Source organism: Lissotriton vulgaris, chromosome 6 (assembly GCF_964263255.1).
Source record: "Lissotriton vulgaris chromosome 6, aLisVul1.2, whole genome shotgun sequence".
NCBI classification, from domain to species: Eukaryota; Metazoa; Chordata; class Amphibia; order Caudata; family Salamandridae; genus Lissotriton; species Lissotriton vulgaris.
Genome location: NC_141694.1, coordinates 902,668,710 through 902,687,581, shown reverse-complemented (window position 1 = coordinate 902,687,581; position 18,872 = coordinate 902,668,710). Strand labels below are relative to the sequence as shown.

The window sequence follows — 18,872 nt, the reverse complement described above, 5'->3', positions numbered from 1 at the left end:
TGAATATTAGGATGATGAGGTGATGCTCATCCACCCTCAAATTGTCCAATCAGAACTTGAGTTTGTGCAGATAGTTACTTTTGTAGATAGATAAAGTTAGTGAAAAAGGTATAAAAAGTCTTGATTTTCCTTAAGAGAAAACTCTCTTCCAAATTTCCTCCTGAGAGGCTGTCGGTATGCTGATTTTCCTGAGATGTAAGAATTCTTGAATAAATGTTTTATTTCTTTGAGTGAGAACTAAGCTTTAGTTGAGGTTATTAGTTAGGGAAGTTAGGAGAAAATGAATTTTGGGAACTATCTGTCTTTGCTAATATTTGTTTTCTGAAATCTAAATAATAATGTCTACTTCTGAATCTCTGAAATAAATGAATATAACTGTTTGAGATAAGACTTTTTCTCCTTTAAAGTCAATTTTTGAATAAAGAAACAAATAAAGCGAATAAACTGTTAGACATGCTAAACTTTGCTTTTAATAAAATTAGATAAATGGAGAATTAAGCTGGTCTTGTATTTTCCTATGCCTAATTTTTTACTAGCAGATTCATCGACTATAATGGTGGTGTGTCTGAATAAAGTGTCTTGTTGATAAAAAAACATGGTAAAACTCATTAAAACTGCAGGTGTAAATAGTATAAATATTTAGTTTTAAATTAGACACTCTGCTATGATACAGCAGCTCTCCTTTGAATCTCACCGATCCATGAAGTAGGATGGAAGTGTTTTGTAAGTAACGCACAGTGTTATAGACCCCACTGATGAGTAGATGTATGATTTGGTACTTCTGGGAAAGGTAAGATGGCATGCTTCATTATCGGGTTCTTCCCGTCCCGCTACGTTATGGCGTGTACTACGACTGACGGAGACGTGGGAGCACTTTTGTGAAGTGATTACTATGTATATTTGTGAGAGTGGAAGGATCAAGGAAAGTTATGAGCCAAAAAATACCTGGCTACTTGGAACCTAGACTTTATTACTTCCTGTGGCAGGTATTGTTAAATATGGGGAGGTGAGAAATGTACACTATAATGAGTGGTTCTCTCGGTGGTCTACATGTTTCAACCCTTCCTCATGGCTTTTCTTCAGGATCAAAGTAATTGATGATCCCTTTGTCCACCCCTTTATAACCTATTTGGTCTCCCTGATAACTATCAAGGTGGAATGTGTATATAGACATGCATAAATACAATGCCTAATCGGTACATTCTTTCTAAGCAATCTGGAAAGATAGGGTAAAATATGGCATTTAATCATCATTCAAATTATATTGAGGAAACCACATCACCAAACTTGTGGAAGGTAAATAGAAGTGATATATTTTTCACTCGTGCACGACTGCTCGTTATTGTGATATGTGAGTGCCATGCTGTCCTTCTTTTAAAACAAAAGAACAATACATTTAACAAAAATCACACACTCTAAATGAGCTTTTTTTGTTTAGACCAATAGAAAAACTGCTAATTTGATGCTCTCAATGTGTTTAGATTCACTTTGGTAACAGAAAAGTTTGTATGTACAAGACATTAAAAAAGATCTGGGCATAGAAAAAAGATAGACTAGGAGTTTCAATTTGATTTAGAAGTGCATATAGCATCATAGATTTAAAGGCATATTTACATAAAAAACAAGACAATAAACAATTTGAGATATCAGCACTGGAAGGAAATTAATGCGGTGGGCAACCCAAGGGGGCTGTGTGCGCTACGTAATAGTGAGACGAACAGTGACGGCGCAAGTGACATATGGGTGGAAAACAGCGAAGGACGCAAAAGGACAACAATGAAAAACACAATATATACAGAGTTAATGGTTCCTCTTTGGTGAATGGATGTTTACAATTGGTTTAGGAACCAGAGGGAGAACTGCGCCATGAGTCGCGCTGTGTTGTGGGTCGACGGCGTTTCGATCCTATTGATTTAGGATCTTCATCAGGACTGGGTTGCCGATTGATGAAGGTGATCGGGGTAGTGGCACAGTTACTGAGCCCAGATCTGCCATGGGAGAACGAAGGTAGGATCCGGTAGAGGCGAAGTGTGGTGGCTGGAGACGATAGAAGGAGGCCGTTCCCTGAGTCATGCAACAGTCCAGGAACGGATCCCCGTTCTGGGAGTGGTCTAATTAATGGGGAACCATTAATGGCCATCCAGCAGCTTTGCAGACCGCGATCTACTGAACAGATCGCCGCACCGTTCCATGATCAACGGACCTTGACGGTAGTCTTTTGTTTTCCCCACAGTTCCTACACCGGGAGTCAGGCAGTGGATCGCTGGACCCTGCTTCGCCAAGAACTTGTCCTACTTCCACGCTCCAAGCCAGGACCGGGCTCCGTTCCTGTGCTTAATACCGTATTCATCCGGGAGTTGGGCAGCGGATCGCTGGACGCTGCATCCACATTCACCTAACTTATTACCCATTAATTAGACCAGTCGCAGAACGGGGATCCATTCCTGAACTGTTGCATGACTCAGGGAACGGCCGCCTTATATCGTCTCCGGCCACCACACTTTGCCTCTACACTGTTTGGTTGCTGTAGTCCGGTTAAGTAACCAGCGACTTCCTGCTTGCATCCGCGTGTACTCAGATCCTGGAATTCTACCCTTTCAAATGGCCCCCAGATGGTTGCACTTCTTCCTGGTTTTGTTTTCAGCAGATGCCGGTTCAAGCCTTGCCTCGGGGCAGTTGATCGAGATGTGGGCCTGGTTTTTTAGAAAAAAAAATTGGAAATGATAATGCAAATCAAAATAATTAATTTGAAAGGTGTTTATTTACACACAGAGGGCGTCAAAATTGTTTAGACGTATCGGTTTCGAGAATAAATGTGTTAGGAACCGTATTATGTGTATTAATGTAGGTTCATTCGTAAACTTTTTTTTATCACTATGTTTTTATTATTACGACAGCCAGGTGTGAATTATTGTTGACCATACTGTGGCACAACAACAGGAACATTTCTTGTTGGTGCCTGGTGACTGTGATACTTTCACTACTCAGATACAGTCACAGCCAAATTCGCATGGGTATTCTTGGAATATATGCTGGCCTTTAGTGAACGGATCTACGTGAGGTGCCCCCACTTTCTTTCTCTATCATGTTTTATCTAGCCAGACACATCGAGTCACTCTATGGTTTTATGTAGCTAAAAACACATTGAGAGCATCGGAATTAGGAGTTTTTCTATTGATCTAAATGAAAGAAGCTCATATAGAGTGTGTGATTTTTGTTAAATGTATTTTATTGTCTTGTTCGTTTGTTTTAAAAGCAGGGCAGCACAGCACTCACATATTACAATAACGAGCAGTCGTGCACGAGTGAAAAATATATCACTTCTACTTACCTTCCACAAGTTTGGTGAAGTGGTTTCCTAATAGAATTTGAATGATGATTAAATGTCATGTTTTACTTTATCTTTCCAGATTGCTTAGAAGCAATATACTGATTAGGTATTGTATTTATGCATGTCTATATACACATTCCATCATTGATAGTTATCTAGGAGACCAAATAGGTTATAAAAGAGTGGACAAAGGCATCCATCACTTTGGTCCTGAAGAAAAGCCTAGGGGAAGGCTTGAAACGTGTATACCAGGGAGAAAACCACTCATTTTTGTGTACATTTCTCCTCTCCCCATTTTTAACAATACCAGCTACAGGAAGTAATAAAGTCTAGGTTTCATATAGCCAGGTATTTTTTAACTCACAGCAGTGGGGCGGGATGAACCCGATGATGAAGCATCCCACCAAGGGGCATTTTGGTGGGTGAAGGTTATTTTAAGAAAACTCATTGTTTTCCATGACAAACAAGAAGCAACAACTGGAAGAATAGTCATTTCTTGATGTACGGATGGACTTTCTTTGTTTTCTTCTCGAGTTCAAAAGGAGGCTCAGTCCATAGCTAACCTAACCTACTTCTCCGGTCCATGTTCTTGATTTCATTTTGACAGCAAATAGAATGTGGAGGAAGACAGAATATTCCCCTTCCCATGGGGCATTTGGAAGGTGAGGGCCCTGGGCAATTGTCCACTTTGCCCATGCCTTAAAACATCGCTGGCATCCTCATAACTTGCGAAACAACAGGTCATCAAATAAAGTTCCACAATTATATTGTGTTTAGCTGATCAGCAACGTCATACCTGGTAAATTAATTAAATACTTGTACGGTGCCATCAAGATCCTTTTTGATGTTTCTTCTATGTCTTGCATAATGTGTAGACTTTCAGCACTCTAAAGCAGTTCACCTGTAAAAAAAAGAAAAGAAAAGCAACTGTCCTGTAAAAGAATTAATGCCTATCACAAATATGAATTCTTAACGTATAAATCTCACTCTGTTAAAATTCAAAAGCAGTTATGACTAAATTACACAAATATTCGAAAGTTATCAATTAGAAGGAGGAACTCATGATACCATTAGTTATCCCAAAAGTCCAGTACTTCTGTATTGGACTCTTTGAAGAAAAAAAGTAAAGAGCCATCCCATAAAAGTCACCACCCACCCCACTTCTTCAACAGCCTGTGTCAAGGAAGCCTCAATCGAAATCAAGGAACAAAGGTAAAAACAATAAAACTGGCTGCCAAATGTATAAATAACCATGCCAGATTGGACCAACACCAAACTCCAGGGGTTTACATATCGCTACTACTGACTACATTCTTATCCCTCTTCAGAATTACCATATAATACTGTAGATAACGCTTTGAGTTATGTAATGCTGTATGATGCAGCATATCCACACATCATACACATTTCTTTGTTCATACTGCATCTCCCAATATCCAATACCACACCAAAAAACATGCATCACATCAAACTTCACAACATCTCATCACAAATAGCACATCACTCCACATTGCATGACCCCCAATAAGGAAAACAGCTTTATCACAATGCTGGAACCTCACATGCCTTTACCACACAGGTTTTAGGATGCATGTCACACTGCCACGCATGCCATTACCACGCATGTCTTGTGTTATTACACACACATATATATATAAAAACATATAAAAACACATATATATATATATATGATCTGAAATGCCAAATGTAAGGATTGATTTCGAAAGATGAGTTCAAATTTTTATTTAAAGAACATCCTACCCTTCCAAAGTTATATTTAATACCTAAGGTGCACAAAGGTACGGAACCATTGCAAGGAAGGCCAATTATCTCAGCCATCAATAGTATGTTTGAAAATACCTCTAGGTATGTAGACTATTTTCTCCAAGAATTTGTAGTTAAACTTCCATCTTACCTACAGGACTCACGAGACTTTCTATCCAAATTGGAGAACATGAAATGGTGTGAAGGATATTTATTTTTAACATTGGATATTGCTTCCCTATATACATGTATTAAGCATCAAGATGGACTCAATGCCATAGAATTCTACTTGAAAAGCAGGAACATCGAACTGTATCAACACAACAAAATGCTTTTAAGCATGATACATTGGTGTCTACATAATAACCTGTTTTTATTTGATGGTAAAATATATCGACAAAAACAAGGGGTGGCTATGGGGGCATGCTTCTCCCCAGTTATGCATGCTTGCATGTAGGCTGGTGGGAGGAGCATGTCCTCAAGCAGGAACACCAGACACTGTTTGAACAACATGTGGTAGAAATGTGGAGGTATATTGACGATGTTTTTATTATATGGAAGGGGTCTGTGGATGAAGCTACCAATTTTGTTGAGATCATTAACACCAATAGTTTAAATCTCAGATTTACCTCCCAAATCAATACTTTAACAACCAATTTCCTTGATATTGAAGTGTACATCGAGCAAGGGAAAATAGAAACACGTCTATACCAAAAACCCACTGCTGGCAATACATTATTGCATGCCAGCAGTTTCCATCCACACCACACAATAGCCAGTCTACCATATGGCGAATTTCTGCGGGCTCGCAGAGCGAGTAGTACGGAAATTGCATTGAAGGAAGCAAAAGCATCCACCAAATGTAGATTAATGGAACGTGGTTCTTAAGCATGGGTGAATTTTGCGAATTCGCAATTCGGGAATTTGCGGATTTGCGAATTCGCGATCCACAAAATTCACAGCGCCATTCTAAAATAGTTACTAAGTTAGCTTCATCAGGAAGCACTAATAGATAAAATAAAGCAGGTGCTCGAATTCAGTTAAACTCGAGCACCTTAGTGCTTCCTGTTGAAGCTAACTTAGTAACTATTTTAGAATGGCGCTCGCAGCTTGCGGGCGCCATTCTAAAATAGTTACAAGCTTGAAGCTTGAACTTTTGCCCCCCGGATCCGTTCCGCTCGCGGATTTTCGGCAAATTCGCGGGAGTTCGCAGATTGCGAATTTGCGGAAAATCCACAAAATCCGCGAGCGGAACGGATTTTGCGCCCATGCTTAGTGGTTATGACGTGAAAAAATTGGACCTGGCTATGAGCAAGGCCAATTCAAAAGATAGATCTGTTTTGATCAAGTCCAATTTGACTTCCACCTGTTGCTCCAGTTCTCTTTTACAAGTATCAGATGAGAGTACTCAATCATCAAAAACAGAGAACCCATGTAGATTTATTACTACATACAGCAGGCAATCTCCAAAAATAAGAAAGATCATTAACGCACAATGGCCTATAGTATTGACTGACACTGTTTTAAATAGTGTATTAAGCTCTAAACCAAACTTCACTTTTCGGAAAGCTTATTCCATGAGTAGCGATTTGGTGAAATCTAGTCCAGAGATGTTTCACAAAGACAATTGGCTTACAATGAAAAATGGTTTTATGAAATGTAGCACTTGTAGGGCATGCAAATTCGGTATTAACACGAAATGCGATACTATTGAATTTTCAAACACACCCATTGAAATCAAGGGACATTACACGTGCCGAACAGATTACGCCGTGTATGTTTTGAAATGCGTGTGCGGGCTTTAATATGTAGGCAGCACAAAGCTACAAGTGCATGGCAGAATTTTGCAGCACCTTAGGGCCACCGTGAATTCTGATCCAATGTATCCGGTGGCCAGACATGTCAAGTCACAACACGAAAAAAATCTTAACGTGCTACAATATTATGTAATAGACAGTGTGCTACCGAATAAAAGGGGAGGTAATAGAGGAAAAATCCTACACCAATTAGAAACTAAATACATCCTTGAGTTGGACACAAAGAGCCCAAGAGGGATGAATATTTGTGAAGATTTACATCATTATCTCTAATATAAGCGACCATGGAATCAGATTTGTAGTGTAAAAAAATAGAATTTCAATGAAATGATATGACTGCTATCCGAAATGAAGTGTTTATATATATTTTTAACTACAGATATTTATAGCTACACACTAATTTAGTGGTTTTAGGAGGTTTTTTAGCTCTTTGTCTGGTGTTATATTAATTGCATTTTATCATAACTTTTTGATTTGTGATTTTATTCAGTTGGTTGACGCCATAGCATGGACTATTTTAACCACTAGAACCGATTAAGATCATGGATATAGTCTGCTCAGATATAATAATCACAATACGAGCATTTCACCTACATCATGCCCTTATGAGAGTCTGTTTTCTCGAAACTACCGAGGCTGTGTAATTTTAAATGCTCTCTTCTATTTCGACTAAGCAAATGTGATGACCAAGTTGAATTCTGAGGGTGTGTTTTTTTAAAATGTAAGAGGGGAACTCAATGATTAATACCGGTGAGCAAGGCGGCGGAGCCCGCCGAAACGCGTATGGTGTTTTTCTGGATGGCACAGCACTTTGCACTTTAAAATAAGAAAAAGAAAATAAATATTTAACCTGCAACCGAAGAAATTTGTGGAGTCAGTTTTCTACGTTTCCTTTGCTGAGAACGAGCATTGTGGAGTTTGGAGCGATATATATATATATATATATATATATATATATATATATATATATATATATATATATTACCTACTGGCGGTCGCCAGTAGGTAGTTATAGTTAGGATAATTTTCAATGTTAAATCTCAACATTCTATTTTGAATAACTTTGGCGCCGGTTGACGAATCTGCCTGAAATTTTCAGGAAAATGGTCTCATGGCGGTCCGGTCCTTCCCTGAAAGTTTGGGGGGGATTCATCAAGCGGGGGCCGAGATAAAAGGGGGGTCCCAAAACGCGTTTTCCCCATGTTAATTTCCATAGGGCGGTCGATTTCACTTTTAGCCCGAACGGCTGAATGGATTTCCACCAAACTTGGCAAAATTGTAGGGACTGGTAGCCCGATGTGCCTTTGCTATGTCTCAAGATATGTGCTCCAGTGGATTTTGAGTAATTAAGGTTCAAAAAAATATATATATCTATAGCCGCGCTCCGGTACGCGCACCGGTACGCGCACCGGGCGCTTACCGCGACTTGCGCGGAGAAAGCTGATTGGCTCTGGGGGGTCTGTAAACATTCTAAACAGTCCGGAGCGGCCGCCATCTTGTGTCTCGGTAGGATCGAGACACAAGAGGTGGCCAAAACAAAGGGGGAAATGACCATAAGGGGGCAGAGTAGACCCCCCTTGACCCCCTAGGTTTGATGTGGGGGCCATAAAAGGGCCCCACGGGGCAAAAAAAAAAAAAAAAAATTTTTGGATTTTCGCGGGGTGAGCGCCCGGTACGCGCACCGGTACGCGCACCGGTAAGCGTACCGGGGAGTGTACCATGGGGAAAAAGAATGACAGTTTTAAAAGTAGCTGATTAGAAAAAAAAATGTTTAGTTGTTTTTTTTATATATACACATACATATATATAAATGCATATGCACATATATATATGCATATATGTCTATATGTGTGCGTGTAGAGAGAGGTAGAGAGGTAGAGGTGTAGAGGTAGAGAGGTAGAGAGGTAGAGAGTAGAGAGTGAGTAATAGAGAGTAGAGAGTGAGTAGTAGAGAGTAGTAGAGAGCAGTAGAGAGAGTAGCAGAGTGAGTAGTAGAGAGTAGTAGAGTGAATAGTAGAGTGAGTAGTAGAGAGTAGTAGAGAGTGAGTAGTAGAGACTGAGTAGTAGAGAGTAGTAGAGAGTAAGTAGTAGAGTGAGTAGTAGAGAGCAGTAGAGAGTGAGTAGTAGAGAGTGGGAGAGAGTAAGTAGTAGAGAGTAGTGGAGAATATTCCAAAGTTTGGCACAGCACCACTTTCACAATGAGTCCAATCAAATCATATCACTTAGAGTACTTATTGAAGCGCTGAATCTTGGTGTATATTCAAATGCTTTTATTTTCCTTAAGTTTATGTACCACAGCCAGCCGAAACGTTTCGTTCTGTACAACAGAACTTCTTCAGGGCGTTCTTATTTCCTTCAAGTTATGTCGGTATCCCGTTGTCATATAACTAGATATTTCTTCCAAATGTTAGACGAGACATAAGTATATTCCTATTCAAAGTGACTAGGTATCAATTTTACCCACACAATTCGGGCAGACTTGAGTAATTTATAGCATCCTCAAAGTCAGTCTTTCAAAAATTCCAAAGTATAGGACATGATAATCCAAATCCAAATGTTTCTCAAGAAAAGTCATTTACAATCGTTCGGAATATTGGTGTTTGGGCAGATATGATCCAGGGACCCCCAGTATGCAAGGGGAATTAGTCCCCCCTCTGCAAAGGCGCCAGTGGCCTGCATTGCAGAGAGGTGTAACAAGGGTGTGGCCTCATTACACTTCTCTGCAATGCAGCTCCCTCGTGCATACTGGAGGCTCCTGGTGGACTAGTTGACCCCAGGGACCCCCAGTATGCAAGGGGAATTAGTTCCCCCTCTGCAAACGCGGCAGTGGGCTGCGTTGCAGAGAGGTGTAACAAGGGGCATAGTCTCATTACACCTCTGCAATGCAGCCCCAGGCGCATACTGGAGGTTCCAGGTGGGCTAATAGGCCCCCAGGGGCCCCCAGTATGCAAGGGGAATTAGTTTCCCCTCTTCAAACATGCACGGGGGCTGCGTTGCAGAGAGGTGTAAAAAGGGTTGTGGCTTCATTACACCTCTCTGCAATGCAGTCCCCTGGCGCATACTGGAGATTCCTGGTGGGCTTTCAGGTCTTATATAGTTAGAAATTAGCATTAAAAAAACCTTTGAAATTCACTGAAAAAACCACAGGTTTCACACCAGTTATAGTTAGGAATTAGCATTTAAAAAACCTTTGAAATTCACTGAAAAAACCATAGGTTTCACACCAGTTATAGTTAGGAATTAGCATTTAAAAAACCTATTAAATTCACTGACAAAACCAGTTATAGTTAGCTGGAAATTTTACTGATATAAAACCAATGAAATTCCACGTTATAGTTAGTTGGACTCACTATAACTTGCGCGCCTGCAATGCACTGCTGATGACGTCACATATTACATCACTCATGACATGGTCAGTGACATCACTCATGACATCACTGATGACACCATCCTTGTGACAGAGTGACAGACCTAATTTCAGTGTAATGTAATGCTTGAAACACATATTCAAAAATAGAAACAAACATTTTCAAAAAAATGGAGATACCCAAACCAGTAACAACAACCAATTCAGTAATTCCACCATCTATATACACATCCACTCATTCACCAACAGTTCTATATAGTCACTCATATATACTCACTCATCATATGTAGTGATACACCTATACATCCTGTTACACATCAGCAATCATCCAAAAGTTACTCACACACATACTCACACATGCAAATAAACTATTGAACATCCATTTATTTGCATATACATTTATACACACACTGCCACCTTACTTCTAAGGAAACTTACCCATACTTACTCTCTTAAACAATCACTTATAGAAACACATACTTATTTAAACAGGAACTCCTACAATCTCTCACTATATATACTATACTCACTTATATACATCAATACTCACATATACTAGATTAAAACATATGTCGTTACTAATGAAGACACTAGTGAGACAGTCATTCACTCACTAACACACACATATATACACTAATCCACCCATACAGTCCTGCACATATGCTGTCTTCAAAACACATACAAACAGTGAGTCAGTCACCAACCCCTGTAGCCACTTATACACAAAGAGAAACACTGATACAAACATTTAAATATCTAAACAATACTCGCTAATATATGTATTCACTAAGATACACATAATAAGCCAGTTACCCAACCAATTTTTTTTAAAAAAACATCCATTTACACACTTATTTAAACATTTATTCTTCCATCGACCTTTACAAATACATATATAAAACAAATTTATTTTTCAGAAAGACACACATTCACTGGATGGTGTCATCAGTGATGTCATGAGTGATGTCACTGACCATGTCATGAGTGATGTAATATGTGACGTCATCAGCAGTGCATTGCAGGCGCGCAAGTTATAGTGAGTCCAACTAACTATAACGTGGAATTTCATTGGTTTTATATCAGTAAAATTTCCAGCTAACTATAACTGGTTTTGTCAGTGAATTTAATAGGTTTTTTAAATGCTAATTCCTAACTATAACTGGTGTGAAACCTATGGTTTTTTCAGTGAATATATATATATATATATATATATATATATATATATATATATATATATATATATATATATATATATATATATATATATATATATATATATATATATATATATATATATATATATATATATATGTAAAGCAAACAGTCCAGATTCCGCAAAGATAATGGAACCAGCGGTCGGGACCTCAAAGTACCAATGCACCAGCAGTTGACTCGAGCCTCAGCAAAGTAATTCCACGATGGAAAACAGGGAAGACATTTCTTTATTACGGATGACGCGTTTCACTCTACAAGAGAGCTTGATCACACAGCGCGCCAGAAACAAACAAGAGTTTAAGTAGTAAACATAAACAAAGGGCTCCAATAAACACCACTAATGTTACACGCCTTTCTCCAGGTAATAAACACAAAGGATGGACTGAAACCAACCATAATGTGGAAACGAAGTAGCAAGCAAATAATAACAAAAATGAAAACTAAAACGCTCATGGTCACAAATGTTTACATGAAGTTAAACGCACTGAATGTAACCAGTAATAATACTATTTACATAGGGATGATTTACATAAGGGGACAATGTATTTACAAAGGACAATATCGGCAAGTGTCTAAATATCCCTTATTAAGGCTATGGTGAACATATAAACATATACAAGAGAATGATGACATAGTGCCAAAATTACCATAGCCTAGCTGAACTCAAAATAAGCAACTGAGCATCACATCCTATGTAGTGCATAACTCACAAATTGTATAAGTGAACATGGGACCAAAGCAACATGTTAAAGATGAAATGAAATCAACCAAAATAAAACAGACAAAATTGGGAGAAAGCAAAAGAAAATCAAGGGGAAATAGTGATAGGGAAGGTATAAAAGAATGATATAAAAAACAGTCACAGCTAAAGAGGAATATGCCTGACAAGACAAAATAAGATAATCCAACAGGAAACTTTGCAAGTAGGTGTCAAATTTCACATAATCAATATTTATATATAAATGGAAAGAAACACCTAAACAAAGTATATACAAATGTAGGCAGACCAGCCGGCCGACCACTCAGTGATAATCTACATCACATCAGAAAACACAAAACATGATATGCAGAGAGGTTGCAACAAAACCTGACACTGTACAGTTTATAAAAAATTGCTCAGGTCTTCGGTCAAATTTAAACCGTTCGGTGCCTTGGTGTCTAAGGCCAGAATTAAATGAGACTCTTTCTGCCGAAGAAGTTTCATCCTATCACCTCCCCGTCCGGGTTGAGGTACTGAGCACAAAACTGTATATTCGAGATCCCTCAATTTTTTGTCATGGACAGCTCTAAAATGTCTCGCGACAGGATAGTTGTTGTCGCTATTGACAATTGCACGGATGTGCTGCAAAATCCGTTGGTGTACCAGAAGTTTAGTGCTTCCAATGTACTCCAGATTGCATGTGCATTTTAGTTTGTATACAACAAACTCTGATCTACATGTGAGGTATTCACGAATAGGGACAGGTGTGGAGCAGAATGCGGTGAAATAATGAGTACTATTTTTGGCAAAAGTACACGCTCGGCAAGATGTGCACCAGAAGAACCCAGTCTTGGTAATTAAACTCTTTTTGGGTGGATCTTCGGGCATAGGTCTATCAAGAGCGTCTCGCATACTAGGCGATCTTATGAATGTAATATTGGGACTTGTGGATAGTATAGGTCCAAGAATAACATCCATAAGGATTATAGGCCATTCAGAAGTGATGATGCCTCTGATTTTATGCTCCTGTGTACTGTAGTTGGTAATTAGGCGCACAGTGCTTTCATCAGTTGAAATGTTTAGAGTTTTGGGCATCAACAATGTGTTACGCTCGATAGCACGAGCTTTGTAAAGAGCCTTATCAAGAATAGCCCCAGAGTATCCCCTGTGAATAAACCGTTGTCTGGATTCATTAAGACATTTCTCCAAGGAGTCATTTTCACTGCATATTCTGCAGATACGAATGAACTCCCCATAGGGGACACTTCGAATAGTGTGGGCAGGGTGAGAGCTGTGAGCATGCAAAACTGCATTGCCTGCAGTGGCCTTTCTGTGCAGGCAAGTTTCAATTTGGTCATTTTTAATGAAAATGTTGACATCAAGGAATTCGGCTGAGTCAGCTGTGATGGTGGAGGTAAATTTAAGATTAAAGGGATTCTTGTTAACCTCCTCAACAAACTTTTCAGCCTCATTAACTGAACCTTGCCAGATGATGCAGACGTCATCTATAAAACGCCAATAGTGTTTGATGTAGGGTAGCCATTGGCGATGTGTGGTTTTGAGCTCGTGTTCCTCCCACCAGCCCACATGCAAGCATGAGTAGCTGGGGGAAAAACACGAGCCCATCGCCACACCGCGAAGTTGCTGGTATATCTGACCCTGAAACTTAAAAAAGTTAGTAGTGAGACAGATATTTAACATTTCCATTAACATAGTATTATGCTCACGAAAACAAATGTCTCTTCTGTCCAAATAGTGTTTACACGCTTTCATGACATGTTGATGGTGTATCGACGTGTAAAGCGACTCAATATCCATTACCAAGAATAGTAAATTTGCATTCCATTCCACATTCATAAGCTTAGTAAGAAAGTCCGTAGTGTCCTTAACAAAGGACGGAAGATTCTGCATGTAAGGCTGCAAAAAAAAGTCGATATATTTGGAGAGGTTTTCATTGCTGCTGCCAATGGCAGCTATGATGGGACGACCAGGAGTGGGTGTTACCTGTTTATGTATATATATATTCACTGAAAAAACCATAGGTTTCACACCAGTTATAGTTAGGTGGAAATTTTACTCGCATAAAACTATTGAAATTCTCACGTTATAGTTAGTTGGACTCACTATAACTTGCGCGTGCAATGCACTGCTGATGACGTCACATATTACATCACTCGTGACATGGTCAGTGACATCACTCATGACATCACTGATGACATCTCAAATGACATCACTGATGACAACATCCTTGTGACAAAGTGGCAGACCTCGTATCAGCATAAAATAACCTTTGACACACACATTCAAAAATAGAAACTAACATTTTCTTAAAAAAGGAGAAACCAATATCAATTACAACAACTTATTAGGTAATTCCAACACCTACATACACATCCACTCATTCACCAACAGTTCTATATAGTCACTCATGCATGTACTTACTCGTCATATGTACTCATACACCTATGCATCCTGTTACACACTAATACTCATCCATATAGTTACTCACACACAAATTCACACATGCAAATAAACTATCAAAAAACCATTTACTTGATTATACTGCTATATACACACCACTACACATACTTCTACAGAAACGGAAACATATTTACTCTCTTAAACAATCAATTATTAAAAACACATGCTCACTTACCCACCCATACACACAATCATCCACCCATACAGTCTTGCACACATGCTGTCTTCAAAATACATACAAATAGTGAGTCACTCATTCATGCATCTGTGCTCTAAGTAATATCCCCCACCGAACCATACAGACACTGATACTGATACTCAAAAAAACAACTAATAACCCCTATACACACTCATGTAGCTACTCACCAACCCATGCAGCCACTTATACACAAAGTGAGACACAGATACAGATATTTAAATATTTAAACATTACTCGCTAATATATGTATTCACTAAGATACATTTAATAAGTCAGTTAACCAATCAATTTTACACACAAAAAACATCCATTTAGACATTTATTTACCCATTTATTCTTCCATCAACCTTTAGATATACATATATAAAAAATATTTATTTTTCAGAAAGATACACATTCACTGGATGATGTCATCAGTGATGTCATTTGAGATGTCATCAGTGATGTCATCAGTGATGTCACTAACCATGTCATGAATGATGTAATATGTGACATCATCAGCAGTGGATTGCGGGTGCGCGATATATAGTTAGTGGAACTAACTATATATGAAATTTCAATGGTTTTGTGTGAGTAAAATAAGGTTTTGAAAAGGCTAATCCCTAACTATATATGGTCTATAACCAATGGTTTTTTCAGTGAATTTTCAAGGTTTTGTAAATGCAAATTCCTAACTATATATGGCCTATAACCTATGGTTTTTTCAGTGAATTTCATTGGTTTTTTAATAGCAAATATCAAAAGCTGTAAAATGTCAAGTACGTGATAGGTAAAAACTTTTTCGTGTTTATGCACGCTGATGTGCTTTGAACGCTGCCCCCCTCCCCTCTTTTCTCTTAGTAGTACTCTCTCTTTGCAGATAGTGAAGAGTAGTTAACGCAGGCCTTTACCCCCGTTGTAATCCGTCGTGCCTGCTTGTCTCTCCATTTGATTGATTGTTATCCAAGCATTTACTGTTTTACAATTGATTCTCTTTGGTTCATTCTCTATTTACAAACAAGCACAAAGTCGCAATACTCTGTTTAGTCTTTGCAGATAGTGAAAAATCGTGAAAAATCGTGTAAAAAAATAAAAGTAATCGAGCAAAATCAGTAGGCCACTAATTGGATCTCTTTTTGACCTCGCTAAAATAGAAACATTAGGAACAACCCTTCATGAGAAATACGAAAATAGTGAGATGAACTGAGCTCCACACCATGAGGGCTGCAAGACAGCTCGGCTCCGTCACCCACCCCGCCCAAAATAACGACAAACCCTATGCAAATATTAAAAATATAGACAACACACCAGCAAAGTAACAGGGTAAAACATTTTTATTAAATAACTATTTACATTACGTTGGTTTATGAGATGATGTCAGTAGTGGACCGATGTGTGAATAGGTCGGAAGCAGCACAAGGCGCCAAGATCCGGATGGCAAGTCCTGGATGTTGGGTGCCATAGTTCAGAGTTCTGAGTTTGAGCCTTTTTCAATGCCTGTTTTTTGTTGTTTCCCCTCCATCAAAAACAAAAAAAATATATAAAACTGTGCAAAAATACAAAAAAATCAAAAAATGTTTAGAAAAGCAGTGCTTGTAAGACTGTCTGAAGCTTATTTCCACCTACTGCAGCTTCACTATTCTCAAAGTAAGTGAGGGTCGTTTGTGGACCTGACTGCATTTGAAAACAATGTTATATGGTACCTCCCTAAACCGCTTGACGGAGGCCCCCGAGGGGCGGTGTGATGGCACGGACTCGGAGAAGACGCTTGGCTCCGACCCCCTCCCCAAGTCTTATAGCACTGGTGTAGCCTGAGATCGCCCCCGACATAGGCGGCCGGCTCCCGGGGTCCGGCGGAACTTTTTGCCTTTTGATGACTCTTCTATTCTGGACTTTGTCCCACAATCCGTTTGACCTGAAGACACGCTGTAGTGGGGCGCCCCTTTACCGTTTTAGTTGCCATTCCGCCCGCTTTTGCTACACTGTGCCTCTTCCGCCATTCAGCTGTTTACCGCCCGCTCTTGCGACTACAGCGTCTCGCTCACCATGTAGTTGAGTTGCTCCCGCTCTTGCGGTGCAGCGATAGGCGACTGCCACAGGACTCTCAAAATGGCGCCCGGCTCTTCGGTTTTGGGCCTGGTCCACTAAAATGGCCCTGGGACACCTTGGAACTCGGACGCTTCCCTGATAGGGCTTGGGTCCCATTCTCGAAAGCGTCCCCTCAGCCGTGAAGATTCTACAAAAGTCTTGGGGGCCCCCGACTCCCGCAGGCTTCTGGTGGGGAGCGGCTGCCATGTCTGCTCGTGGAATGGCCACGACTGAGCTACGAGATGGTAGTGCTCTCATGCTGACGCCAGCTTTAGTCTGAAACATCCAGAAACACTGTAGACTACCAATTCGATCAGTTCCGGTAGCGCCCCAACATGACCCGGTAGAGAAGAACTTGCCCTCCCCTCTTTGACTGATGGTTCTTGTTGCCTGTCCCCTCTGTTGTCATTTAACAGAACTTTTTGGACTGCTGAAAGGGGTTGTGTTCCGAACGCTGGTTGGTGGAGACATTTTGACTATATTCTTGACCTACGTTGTCGCGTAATGCGTTATATGACACGCCGCGTTAGCGCACCCGGAAGTGATCCGGGGCGCGGCGCGCAGCGCGTAACGTAAGCATAACAGGTCATGTGACTTGTTAATAAAACTTTTCATTGGTTCATTTTACTCTTGTTATTTTAATGATGAAAAGCTTGGTCATATGACCTAAAAATTACGCTTTTTATTGGTTTCGAACATTATTTTTTTTTAAACATATATGTTATAATATTCCAGGCTAATGTACTTTCCCGGAAAATTTACAACTGTCCTGCAAGTAAAATATATTCCTTTTTCAAGAAAAAGGGCGTTTCTTCGTTCCATGACGGAGCCGTTGAGTAAAAGAGACTCGGCCTGCTGTCTTTGTCGCCGATACGCCTGATTATCAGATTCTTATCGATCACTTTATGTTGCAGGAGTGGAAAACACAACTGCCCTTGACCATTTATCTTTACTGCGTTCCTACATATTATACCTTTTATCCGTCATGTAATTGGACTGCTTTATTTCACTTGCCTTTTACTGATTCGAAAACAGTGACTAAAAGTAAAAACTTTACCAATGTAAATACTACTACCATGTTTTGTTTTAAAAACCTTTATTGTGAAAATGTCAGTATACAAATACGGGCCTATAACCACGTGGGCCGGCCACGGAGCAAACTGAAATCGTATATGATGAGGAGACATTTACATTATAGAGGAACGTAACGAGCGAGCCATTAGGTTGCAAGAACTAAGATGTCTAACAGTTGCGGAATCGGTGGACGTACATTTTGTAATTAAAATACGACAGGGCCACTTACAAAAAAGTTATCTAGATATACATTTGCGTGCAAGTACCATGGGTGACGTTAATTCGAACTTTCAATAGTACAGTAATAAATAACACATCAGAACTTAATATCAATAGGGATGTAGAAATATTCAATCAATTCTCGTCCCCGCCCGCCATGAGCATCAAAACTGCATTCATATCTCGTGATATCAAGGTTGTTCAACCAGTACACAACAAGGAGTTACGAGTCCCATTTATACCGGCGCCATTTTGGGCGAGGCCGGGCAGGTCCAAGATATAGTCAAAATGTCTCCACCAACAATCGGCCAGACCAGAACCCCTTTCGGCCCTTTATGCTACAAGATGGTGTCTTCCATTCAGAAAATATTGTTGGCAGCATTTTGAAAGGAAAGATAAACAGCCGTTCTCCTAGTGAGTCTCACATTGTTACATTTAGGAAGAATGTTGAAGAGTAATATGTGGAAAATCTGAAGCCATTTTTCTACAAACTCTCAATCAGCCTTGGATGGAAAAAAAAATCCTGAAGAATGTACAAACTGAAAACCAATTTTTGTCTGTATAGCATCAACAGCAACGCTTGAGTCAGCTTTGTGTCAAGCCGCCATTTTCATTCAATCAATAGCGTCCCCCTGCACA

General features: G+C 39.6%; 1 protein-coding gene across 4 annotated transcripts in view; it reads right to left on the bottom strand.

Moving 5' to 3' along the window:
* LOC147708140 (geranylgeranyl pyrophosphate synthase-like) overlaps positions 1–18,872 on the bottom strand; it is a 268,827-nt gene that overhangs the window by 120,831 nt on the left and 129,124 nt on the right. For 3 of the 4 annotated variants that reach the window (XM_086925315.1, XM_086925318.1, XM_086925316.1), the window contains exon 2: positions 4,128–4,232. In XM_086925315.1, the coding sequence (XP_086781441.1) occupies positions 4,128–4,197 (70 nt within the window). In that variant the 5' untranslated portion in view covers positions 4,198–4,232. Of the gene's footprint in view, positions 1–4,127; positions 4,260–18,872 lie in introns of those variants that run through there. The other variant, XM_086925317.1, reaches the window with a different exon arrangement.